This window comes from Pelobates fuscus, chromosome 11 (assembly GCF_036172605.1).
Source record: "Pelobates fuscus isolate aPelFus1 chromosome 11, aPelFus1.pri, whole genome shotgun sequence".
Taxonomy (NCBI): domain Eukaryota; kingdom Metazoa; phylum Chordata; class Amphibia; order Anura; family Pelobatidae; genus Pelobates; species Pelobates fuscus.
The window spans coordinates 986763-999348 of record NC_086327.1 but is presented as its reverse complement, the minus strand read 5'-3'; the positions used below and the strand labels follow the sequence as shown (position 1 = coordinate 999348).

General features: G+C 50.7%; 1 protein-coding gene across 2 annotated transcripts in view; it reads left to right on the top strand.

Moving 5' to 3' along the window:
- LOC134577783 (dual specificity tyrosine-phosphorylation-regulated kinase 1B-like) overlaps positions 1 to 12586 on the top strand; it is a 126792-nt gene that overhangs the window by 35113 nt on the left and 79093 nt on the right. The window contains exon 1 of one of the 2 annotated variants that reach the window (XM_063436674.1): positions 10747 to 11944. The exons of the other annotated variant lie outside the window; for it this stretch is intronic. Coding sequence (XP_063292744.1) covers positions 11815 to 11944 — 130 coding nt within the window. The 5' untranslated portion in view covers positions 10747 to 11814. Of the gene's footprint in view, positions 1 to 10746; positions 11945 to 12586 lie in introns of those variants that run through there. 2 annotated transcript variants of the gene reach the window in all.

Genomic DNA, 12586 nt, shown 5'->3' with positions numbered 1-12586 from the left:
CTCTGTAGGGGGGAGGGGGTTATATTATAATGCAGGGTCTCTGTAGGGGGGAGGGGGGTTATATTATAATGCAGGGTCTCTGTAGGGGGGAGGGGGGTTATATTATAATGCAGGGTCTCTGTAGGGGGGAGGGGGGTTATATTATAATGCAGGGTCTCTGTAGGGGGGAGGGGGGTTATATTATAATGCAGGGTCTCTGTAGGGGGGAGGGGGGTTATATTATAATGCAGGGTCTCTGTAGGGGGGAGGGGGGTTATATTATAATGCAGGGTCTCTGTAGGGGGGAGGGGTTATATTATAATGCAGGGTCTCTGTAGGGGGGAGGGGGTTATATTATAATGCAGGGTCTCTGTAGGGGGGAGGGGGGTTATATTATAATGCAGGGTCTCTGTAGGGGGGAGGGGGGTTATATTATAATGCAGGGTCTCTGTAGGGGGGAGGGGGGTTATATTATAATGCAGGGTCTCTGTAGGGGGGAGGGGGGTTATATTATAATGCAGGGTCTCTGGAGGGGGAGGGGGGTTATATTATAATGCAGTGTCTATGTAGAGGGGAGGGGGTTATATTAGAATGCAGTGTCTCTGTAGAGGGGAGGGGGTTATATTAGAATGCAGTGTCTCTGTAGAGGGGTTATATTATAATGCAGTGTCTGTAGGGGGAGGGGGGTTATATTATAATGCAGGGTCTCTGTAGGGGGGTTATATTATAATGCAGTGTCTCTGTAGGGGGTTATATTATAATGCAGTGTCTCTGTAGGGGGTTATATTATAATGCAGGGTCTCTGTAGGGGGGTTATATTATAATGCAGTGTCTGTAGGGGGAGGTGGGTTATATTATAATGCAGGGTCTCTGTAGGGGGGAGGGGGGTTATATTATAATGCAGTGTCTCTGTAGGGGGGAGGGGGGGTTATATTATAATGCAGGGTCTCTGTAGGGGGGAGGGGGGTTATATTATAATGCAGGGTCTCTGTAGGGGGGAGGGGGGTTATATTATAATGCAGGGTCTCTGTAGGAGGGAGGGGGTTATATTATAATGCAGGGTCTCTGTAGGGGGAGGGTAGTTATATCATAATGCAGTGTCTCTGTAGGGGGTTATATCATAATGCAGGGTCTCTGTAGGGGGGAGGGGGGTTATATTATAATGCAGTTTCTCTGTATGGGGTTATATTATAATGCAGTGCAGTGTCTCTGTAGGGGGGGAGGGGGGTTATATTATATTGCAGTGTCTCTGTAGGGGGGAGGGGGGTTATATTATAATGCAGTGTCTCTGTAGGGGGGTTATATTATAATGCAGTGTCTCCGTAGGGGGAGGGGGGTTATATTATAATGCAGTGTCTCTGTAGGGGGGTTATATTATAATGCAGTGTCTCTGGAGGGGGGGTTTATATTATAATGCAGTGTCTCTGGAGCGGGAGGGGGTTATATTATAATGCAGTGTCTATGTAGAGGGGAGGGGGTTATATTATAAAGCAGTGTCTATGTAGAGGGGAGGGGGTTATATTATAAAGCAGTGTCTCTGTAGAGGGGAGGGGGTTATATTATAATGCCGTGTTTCTGTAGAGGGGTTATATTATAATGCAGTGTCTGTAGGGGGAGGGGGGTTATATTATAATGCAGGGTCTCTGTAGGGGGGTTATATTATAATGCAGTGTCTGTAGGGGGAGGTGGGTTATATTATAATGCAGGGTCTCTGTAGGGGGTTATATTATAATGCAGGGTCTGTAGGGGGGAGGTGGGTTATATTATAATGCAGGGTCTCTGTAGGGGGGAGGGGGGTTATATTATAATGCAGGGTCTCTGTAGGGGGGAGGGGGGTTATATTATAATGCAGGGTCTCTGTAGGGGGGAGGGGGGTTATATTATAATGCAGGGTCTCTGTAGGGGGGAGGGGGGTTATATTATAATGCAGGGTCTCTGTAGGGGGGAGGGGGGTTATATTATAATGCAGGGTCTCTGTAGGGGGGAGGGGGGTTATATTATAATGCAGTGTCTGTAGGGGGAGGGGGGTTATATTATAATGCAGGGTCTCTGTAGGGGGGTTATATTATAATGCAGTGTCTCTGTAGGGGGTTATATTATAATGCAGTGTCTCTGTAGGGGGTTATATTATAATGCAGGGTCTCTGTAGGGGGGTTATATTATAATGCAGTGTCTGTAGGGGGAGGTGGGTTATATTATAATGCAGGGTCTCTGTAGGGGGGAGGGGGGTTATATTATAATGCAGTGTCTCTGTAGGGGGGAGGGGGGGTTATATTATAATGCAGGGTCTCTGTAGGGGGGAGGGGGGTTATATTATAATGCAGGGTCTCTGTAGGGGGGAGGGGGGTTATATTATAATGCAGGGTCTCTGTAGGAGGGAGGGGGTTATATTATAATGCAGGGTCTCTGTAGGGGGAGGGTAGTTATATCATAATGCAGTGTCTCTGTAGGGGGTTATATCATAATGCAGGGTCTCTGTAGGAGGGGGGGTTATATCATAATGCAGGGTCTCTGTAGGGGGGAGGGGGGTTATATTATAATGCAGTTTCTCTGTATGGGGTTATATTATAATGCAGTGCAGTGTCTCTGTAGGGGGGGAGGGGGGTTATATTATATTGCAGTGTCTCTGTAGGGGGGAGGGGGGTTATATTATAATGCAGTGTCTCTGTAGGGGGGTTATATTATAATGCAGTGTCTCCGTAGGGGGAGGGGGGTTATATTATAATGCAGTGTCTCTGTAGGGGGGTTATATTATAATGCAGTGTCTCTGGAGGGGGGGTTTATATTATAATGCAGTGTCTCTGGAGCGGGAGGGGGTTATATTATAATGCAGTGTCTATGTAGAGGGGAGGGGGTTATATTATAAAGCAGTGTCTATGTAGAGGGGAGGGGGTTATATTATAAAGCAGTGTCTCTGTAGAGGGGAGGGGGTTATATTATAATGCAGTGTTTCTGTAGAGGGGTTATATTATAATGCAGTGTCTGTAGGGGGAGGGGGGTTATATTATAATGCAGGGTCTCTGTAGGGGGGTTATATTATAATGCAGTGTCTGTAGGGGGAGGTGGGTTATATTATAATGCAGGGTCTCTGTAGGGGGTTATATTATAATGCAGGGTCTGTAGGGGGGAGGTGGGTTATATTATAATGCAGGGTCTCTGTAGGGGGGAGGGGGGTTATATTATAATGCAGGGTCTCTGTAGGGGGGAGGGGGGTTATATTATAATGCAGGGTCTCTGTAGGGGGGAGGGGGGTTATATTATAATGCAGGGTCTCTGTAGGGGGGAGGGGGGTTATATTATAATGCAGGGTCTCTGTAGGGGGGAGGGGGGTTATATTATAATGCAGGGTCTCTGTAGGGGGGAGGGGGGTTATATTATAATGCAGGGTCTCTGTAGGGGGGAGGGGGGTTATATTATAATGCAGGGTCTCTGTAGGGGGGAGGGGGTTATATTATAATGCAGGGTCTCTGTAGGGGGGAGGGGGGTTATATTATAATGCAGGGTCTATGTAGGGGGAGGGGGGTTATATTATAATGCAGGGTCTCTGTAGGGGGGGTTATATTATAATGCAGGGTCTCTGTAGAGGGGAGGGGGTTATATTATAATGCAGGGTCTCTGTAGGGGGGAGGGGGGTTATATTATAATGCAGTGTCTGGAGGGGGGTTATATTATAATGCAGTTTCTCTGTATGGGGTTATGTTATAATGCAGTGCAGTGTCTCTGTAGGGGGGGAGGGGGGGTTATATTATAATGCAGTGTCTCTGTAGGGGGGGTTATATTATAATGCAGTGTCTCTGTAGGGGGGGTTATATTATAATGCAGTGTCTCTGTAGGGGGAGGGGGGTTATATTATAATGCAGTGTCTGGAGGGGGAGGGGGTTATATTATAATGCAGTGTCTCTGGAGGGGGTTATATTATAATGCAGTGTCTATGTAGAGGGGAGGGGGTTATATTATAATGCAGTGTCTCTGTAGAGGGGAGGGGGTTATATTATAACGCAGTGTCTCTGTAGAGGGGTTATATTATAATGCAGTGTCTGTAGGGGGAGGGGGTTATATTATAATGCAGGGTCTCTGTAGGGGGGTTATATTATAATGCAGTGTCTGTAGGGGGAGGGAGGTTATATTATAATGCAGTGTCTCTGGAGGGGGAGGGGGGTTATATTATAATGCAGGGTCTCTGTAGGGGGGAGGGGGGTTATATTATAATGCAGGGTCTCTGTAGGGGGGAGGGGGTTATATTATAATGCAGGGTCTCTGTAGGGGGGAGGGGGGTTATATTATAATGCAGGGTCTCTGTAGGGGGAGGGGGGTTATATTATAATGCAGGGTCTCTGTAGGGGGGAGGGGGGGTTATATTATAATGCAGGGTCTCTGTAGGGGGGAGGGGGGTTATATTATAATGCAGGGTCTCTGTAGGGGGGAGGGGGGTTATATTATAATGCAGGGTCTCTGTAGGGGGGAGGGGGGTTATATTATAATGCAGGGTCTCTGTAGGGGGGAGGGGGGGTTATATTATAATGCAGGGTCTCTGTAGGGGGGAGGGGGTTATATTATAATGCAGGGTCTCTGTAGGGGGGAGGGGGTTATATTATAATGCAGGGTCTCTGTAGGGGGGAGGGGGGTTATATTATAATGCAGGGTCTCTGTAGGAGGAGGGGGGTTATATTATAATGCAGGGTCTCTGTAGGGGGGAGGGGGGTTATATTATAATGCAGGGTCTCTGTAGGGGGGAGGGGGGTTATATTATAATGCAGGGTCTCTGTAGGGGGGAGGGGGGTTATATTATAATGCAGGGTCTCTGTAGGGGGGAGGGGGGTTATATTATAATGCAGGGTCTCTGCAGGGGGGAGGGGGGTTATATTATAATGCAGGGTCTCTGTAGGGGGGAGGGGGGTTATATTATAATGCAGTGTCTCTGTAGGGGGGAGGGGGGTTATATTATAATGCAGGGTCTCTGTAGGGGGGAGGGGGGGTTATATTATAATGCAGGGTCTCTGTAGGGGGGAGGGGGGTTATATTATAATGCAGGGTCTCTGTAGGGGGGAGGGGGGTTATATTATAATGCAGTGTCTCTGTAGGGGGGAGGGGGGTTATATTATAATGCAGGGTCTCTGTAGGGGGGAGGGGGTTATATTATAATGCAGGGTCTCTGTAGGGGGGAGGGGGGTTATATTATAATGCAGGGTCTCTGTAGGGGGGAGGGGGGTTATATTATAATGCATGGTCTCTGTAGGGGGGAGGGGGTTATATTATAATGCAGGGTCTCTGTATGGGGTTATGTTATAATGCAGTGCAGTGTCTCTGTAGGGGGGGAGGGGGGGTTATATTATAATGCAGTGTCTCTGTAGGGGGGGTTATATTATAATGCAGTGTCTCTGTAGGGGGGGTTATATTATAATGCAGTGTCTCTGTAGGGGGGGTTATATTATAATGCAGTGTCTCTGTAGGGGGAGGGGGGTTATATTATAATGCAGTGTCTGGAGGGGGAGGGGGTTATATTATAATGCAGTGTCTCTGGAGGGGGTTATATTATAATGCAGTGTCTCTGTAGAGGGGAGGGGGTTATATTATAACGCAGTGTCTCTGTAGAGGGGTTATATTATAATGCAGTGTCTGTAGGGGGAGGGGGGTTATATTATAATGCAGGGTCTCTGTAGGGGGGTTATATTATAATGCAGTGTCTGTAGGGGGAGGGGGGTTATATTATAATGCAGTGTCTCTGGAGGGGGAGGGGGGTTATATTATAATGCAGGGTCTCTGTAGGGGGGAGGGGGGTTATATTATAATACAGGGTCTCTGTAGGGGGGAGGGGGTTATATTATAATGCAGGGTCTCTGTAGGGGGGAGGGGGGTTATATTATAATGCAGGGTCTCTGTAGGGGGAGGGGGTTATATTATAATGCAGGGTCTCTGTAGGGGGGAGGGGGGGTTATATTATAATGCAGGGTCTCTGTAGGGGGAGGGGGCTATATTATAATGCAGGGTCTCTGTAGGGGGGAGGGGGGTTATATTATAATGCAGGGTCTCTGTAGGGGGGGAGGGGGGTTATATCATAATGCAGGGTCTCTGTAGTGGGAGGGGGGTTATATTATAATGCAGGGTCTCTAGGGGGGAGGGGGGTTATATTATAATGCAGGGTCTCTGTAGGGGGGAGGGGGGGTTATATTATAATGCAGGGTCTCTGTAGGGGGGAGGGGGGTTATATTATAATGCAGGGTCTCTGTAGGGGGGAGGGGGGTTATATTATAATGCAGGGTCTCTGTAGGGGGGAGGGGGGTTATATTATAATGCAGGGTCTCTGTAGGGGGAGGGGGGTTATATTATAATGCAGGGTCTCTGTAGGGGGGAGGGGGGTTATATTATAATGCAGGGTCTCTGTAGGGGGGAGGGGGGTTATATTATAATGCAGGGTCTCTGTAGGGGGGAGGGGGGTTATATTATAATGCAGGGTCTCTGTAGGGGGGAGGGGGGTTATATTATAATGCAGGGTCTCTGTAGGGGGGAGGGGGGTTATATTATAATGCAGGGTCTCTGTAGGGGGGAGGGGGGTTATATTATAATGCAGGGTCTCTGTAGGGGGGAGGGGGGTTATATTATAATGCAGGGTCTCTGCAGGGGGGAGGGGGGTTATATTATAATGCAGGGTCTCTGTAGGGGGGAGGGGGGTTATATTATAATGCAGGGTCTCTGTAGGGGGGAGGGGGGTTATATTATAATGCAGGGTCTCTGTAGGGGGGAGGGGGGTTATATTATAATGCAGGGTCTCTGTAGGGGGGAGGGGGGTTATATTATAATGCAGGGTCTCTGCAGGGGGGAGGGGGGTTATATTATAATGCAGGGTTTCTGTAGGGGGAGGGGGTTATATTATAATGCAGTGTCTCTGCAGGGGGGAGGGGGGTTATATTATAATGCAGGGTCTCTGTAGGGGGGAGGGGGTTATATTAGAATGCAGGGTCTCTGTAGGGGGGAGGGGGGTTATATTATAATGCAGGGTCTCTGCAGGGGGGAGGGGGGTTATATTATAATGCAGGGTCTCTGTAGGGGGGAGGGGGTTATATTATAATGCAGGGTCTCTGTAGGGGGGAGGGGGGTTATATTATAATGCAGGGTCTCTGTAGGGGGGAGGGGGGTTATATTATAATGCAGGGTCTCTGCAGGGGGGAGGGGGGTTATATTATAATGCAGGGTCTCTGCAGGGGGGAGGGGGTTATATTATAATGCAGGGTCTCTGCAGGGGGGAGGGGGGTTATATTATAATGCAGGGTCTCTGTAGGGGGGAGGGGGGTTATATTATAATGCAGGGTCTCTTTAGGGGGATGGGGGGTTATATTATAATGCAGGGTCTCTGCAGGGGGGAGGGGGGTTATATTATAATGCAGGGTCTCTGTAGGGGGGAGGGGGTTATATTATAATGCAGGGTCTCTGTAGGGGGAGGGGGGTTATATTATAATGCAGGGTCTCTGTAGGGGGGAGGGGGGTTATATTATAATGCAGGGTCTCTGTAGGGGGTTATATTATAATGCAGGGTCTCTGTAGGGGGGAGGGGGGTTATATTATAATGCAGGGTCTCTGTAGGGGGTTATATTATAATGCAGGGTCTCTGTAGGGGGAGGGGGTTATATTATAATGCAGGGTCTCTGTAGGGGGGAGGGGGTTATATTATAATGCAGGGTCTCTGTAGGGGAGAGGGGGGTTATATTATAATGCAGGGTCTCTGTAGGGGGGAGGGGGGTTATATTATAATGCAGGGTCTCTGTAGGGGGGAGGGGGGTTATATTATAATGCAGGGTCTCTGTAGGGGGGAGGGGGGTTATATTATAATGCAGGGTCTCTGTAGGGGGGAGGGGGGTTATATTATAATGCAGGGTCTCTGTAGGGGGGAGGGGGTTATATTATAATGCAGGGTCTCTGTAGGGGGGAGGGGGGTTATATTATAATGCAGGGTCTCTGTAGGGGGGAGGGGGGTTATATTATAATGCAGGGTCTCTGTAGGGGGGAGGGGGGTTATATTATAATGCAGGGTCTCTGTAGGGGGGAGGGGGGTTATATTATAATGCAGGGTCTCTGTAGGGGGGAGGGGGGTTATATTATAATGCAGGGTCTCTGTAGGGGGGAGGGGGGTTATATTATAATGCAGGGTCTCTGTAGGGGGGAGGGGGGTTATATTATAATGCAGGGTCTCTGTAGGGGGGAGGGGGGTTATATTATAATGCAGGGTCTCTGTAGGGGGGAGGGGGGTTATATTATAATGCAGGGTCTCTGTAGGGGGGAGGGGGGTTATATTATAATGCAGGGTCTCTGTAGGGGGGAGGGGGGTTATATTATAATGCAGGGTCTCTGCAGGGGGGAGGGGGGTTATATTATAATGCAGGGTCTCTGCAGGGGGGAGGGGGTTATATTATAATGCAGGGTCTCTGTAGGGGGGAGGGGGGTTATATTATAATGCAGGGTCTCTGTAGGGGGTTATATTATAATGCAGGGTCTCTGTAGGGGGGAGGGGGGTTATATTATAATGCAGGGTCTCTGTAGGGGGTTATATTATAATGCAGGGTCTCTGTAGGGGGAGGGGGTTATATTATAATGCAGGGTCTCTGTAGGGGGGAGGGGGTTATATTATAATGCAGGGTCTCTGTAGGGGGGAGGGGGGTTATATTATAATGCAGGGTCTCTGTAGGGGGGTTATATTATAATGCAGGGTCTCTGTAGGGGGGAGGGGGGTTATATTATAATGCAGGGTCTCTGTAGGGGGGAGGGGGGTTATATTATAATGCAGGGTCTCTGTAGGGGGGAGGGGGTTATATTATAATGCAGGGTCTCTGTAGGGGGGAGGGGGGTTATATTATAATGCAGGGTCTCTGTAGGGGGGAGGGGGGTTATATTATAATGCAGGGTCTCTGTAGGGGGGAGGGGGGTTATATTATAATGCAGGGTCTCTGTAGGGGGGAGGGGGGTTATATTATAATGCAGGGTCTCTGTAGGGGGGAGGGGGGTTATATTATAATGCAGGGTCTCTGTAGGGGGGAGGGGGGTTATATTATAATGCAGGGTCTCTGTAGGGGGGAGGGGGGTTATATTATAATGCAGGGTCTCTGTAGGGGGGAGGGGGGTTATATTATAATGCAGGGTCTCTGTAGGGGGGAGGGGGGTTATATTATAATGCAGGGTCTCTGTAGGGGGGAGGGGGGTTATATTATAATGCAGGGTCTCTGTAGGGGGGAGGGGGGTTATATTATAATGCAGGGTCTCTGTAGGGGGGAGGGGGTTATATTATAATGCAGGGTCTCTGTAGGGGGGAGGGGGGTTATATTATAATGCAGGGTCTCTGTAGGGGGGAGGGGGTTATATTATAATGCAGGGTCTCTGTAGGGGGGAGGGGGGTTATATTATAATGCAGGGTCTCTGTAGGGGGGAGGGGGGTTATATTATAATGCAGGGTCTCTGTAGGGGGGAGGGGGGTTATATTATAATGCAGGGTCTCTGTAGGGGGGAGGGGGGTTATATTATAATGCAGGGTCTCTGTAGGGGGGAGGGGGGTTATATTATAATGCAGGGTCTCTGTAGGGGGGAGGGGGGTTATATTATAATGCAGGGTCTCTGTAGGGGGGAGGGGGGTTATATTATAATGCAGGGTCTCTGTAGGGGGGAGGGGGTTATATTATAATGCAGGGTCTCTGTAGGGGGGAGGGGGGTTATATTATAATGCAGGGTCTCTGTAGGGGGGAGGGGGGTTATATTATAATGCAGGGTCTCTGTAGGGGGGAGGGGGGTTATATTATAATGCAGGGTCTCTGTAGGGGGGAGGGGGGTTATATTATAATGCAGGGTCTCTGTAGGGGGGAGGGGGGTTATATTATAATGCAGGGTCTCTGTAGGGGGGAGGGGGGTTATATTATAATGCAGGGTCTCTGTAGGGGGGAGGGGGGTTATATTATAATGCAGGGTCTCTGTAGGGGGGAGGGGGGTTATATTATAATGCAGGGTCTCTGTAGGGGGGAGGGGGGTTATATTATAATGCAGGGTCTCTGTAGGGGGAGGGGGGTTATATTATAATGCAGGGTCTCTGTAGGGGGGAGGGGGGTTATATTATAATGCAGGGTCTCTGTAGGGGGGAGGGGGGTTATATTATAATGCAGGGTCTCTGTAGGGGGGAGGGGGGTTATATTATAATGCAGGGTCTCTGTAGGGGGGAGGGGGGTTATATTATAATGCAGGGTCTCTGTAGGGGGGAGGGGGGTTATATTATAATGCAGGGTCTCTGTAGGGGGGAGGGGGGTTATATTATAATGCAGGGTCTCTGTAGGGGGGAGGGGGGTTATATTATAATGCAGGGTCTCTGTAGGGGGGAGGGGGGTTATATTATAATGCAGGGTCTCTGTAGGGGGGAGGGGGGTTATATTATAATGCAGGGTCTCTGTAGGGGGGAGGGGGGTGTAAGGAGCATTCTCCCCCCACCACAGACACACTCGCGATGCTTTATCAGCTGAGCGCTTGTTGGAGTTCCTGTGAAAGCGACCAATCGGCGCCTCCCTGCAGCCCGCCAGCCAATGAGGAGCGAGTTCTCGCCGTTCCCGCTGTGTCAGCCAGCCAATGGGCGGCGTGTTGCTAAGGCGTTGGTAGAGCTCGTGCTCGCCCTCGCTCCTTCTCTTGGACACGTCCGCTGAGTGGTTGAGAACCGGGCGGGTGACTCAGCACAATCCGGCCAGTCCTCCTCCTCCTCCCTTCCCCCGCCCCTTCTCCGCCCTCGTCACGCCCCCTCCGCCTCCATTCTCCTGGTCAGGGCCGCGCGCAGAGCAACCAGGGGGACTTTCCCGCCCGTTTTGAAACGGACTCCGCGCGCTCTGCGTGAACGCGCACAGCGGGAGCGAGCCCTGGCTGACACGGACGCTCGGAGAAGCTTTGCTATAAATGGTTTGAAAGCGCCGAGCCGGAGAGAGACACAGCGAGCCCCCCCAGCAGGTTACCGCCGAGCTGTCCGTGTGAGCCGCCGCGGGCCGGACCAGGGAAGGCGGTTATCGTGAAGGACGCGCCCCCCTCCCCCCCCCCCAGTGTGGGCTGCAGTGGTTCGTCCCAGGGTGTGGAGCTGCCTCCTGTCCGGCCTGGCCCGGCTCCCATGTGACCTTCCATGACCCGCCCGCACCGCGCTTCCCCCGGGGCCCCGGAGCGGCAGTGGATGTGCTGCCTGGTCTTCGTACTGCCTCAGAGATAAGGCCGGCCCGGGGGCCACACACGGACTGACAGGGGGGCCGAGCCGGCCTACACCTCGCCTTAATCCCCCACCGGCCGAAACATTTACCGGATAACCTGACTGACCGACCGAAACATATACCGGATAACCTCACTGACCGACCGGCCGAAACCTTTACCGGATAACCTGACTGACCGACCGAAACCTTTACCGGATAACCTGACCGACCGACCGGCCGAAACCTTTACTGGATCCCTGACTGACCGACCGAAACATTTACCGGATCCCTGACTGACCGGCCGAAACCTTTACCGGATAACCTGACTGACCGGCCGAAACCTTTACCGGATAACCTGACTGACCGGCCGAAACCTTTACCGGATAACCTCACTGACTGACCGGCCGAAACCTTTACCGGATCCCTGACCGACCGGCCGAAACCTTTACCGGATCCCTGACCGACCGGCCGAAACCTTTACCGGATAACCTGACTGACCGACCGGCCGAAACCTTTAACGGATCCCTGCCGGACCCACCGGCCGAAAGCTTGGTAGACAGGACACCCCTCCTGGCTGCCGGGATCCCTGACTCGCTGTGACCGATTATCCCATGTCTTGTTTGGATTGACTTGTGGATCGGACTTATCGATGGTGATTACATCCAGTTCTGAAGAGGTTCCCCCTCAGAGAATGCTGTCAGCCTTACAGACGGAATGGGCCAGTAAGGATCCGGTGTGTTACCTGCCCCCCTCTCACTGCAGCAAGAAGCCTTCCAGGAGTGGGTATTATTATTATTATTAATGGTATTACAGCAGGCCTGCCACTAGGCCCAGTAACATGGGAGATGCTGTCACTGTATGGGACTGTATGGGACTGTGTGTACGGCCCAGTAACATGGGAAATGCTGTCACTGTATGGGACTGTATGGGACTGTGTGTACGGCCCAGTAACATGGGAAATGCTGTCACTGTATGGGACTGTATGGGACTGTGTGTACGGCCCAGTAACATGGGAAATGCTGTCACTGTATGGGACTGTGTGTATGGCCCAGTAACATGGGAGATCCTGTCACTGTATGGGACTGTGTGTATGGCCCAGTAACATGGGAGATCCTGTCACTGCATTCACTGTATGGGACTGTGTGTACGGCCCAGTAACATGGGAGATCCTGTCACTGTATGGGACTGTGTGTATGGCCCAGTAACATGGGAGATCCTGTCACTGCATTCACTGTATGGGACTGTGTGTATGGCCCTGTAACATGGGAGATCCTGTCACTGTATGGGACTGTGTGTATGGCCCAGTAACATGGGAGATACTGTCACTGCATTCACTGTATGGGACTGTGTGTATGGCCCTGTAACATGGGAGTTGCAGTCACTGTATGGGACTGTGTATGGCCCTGTAACATGGGAGATAC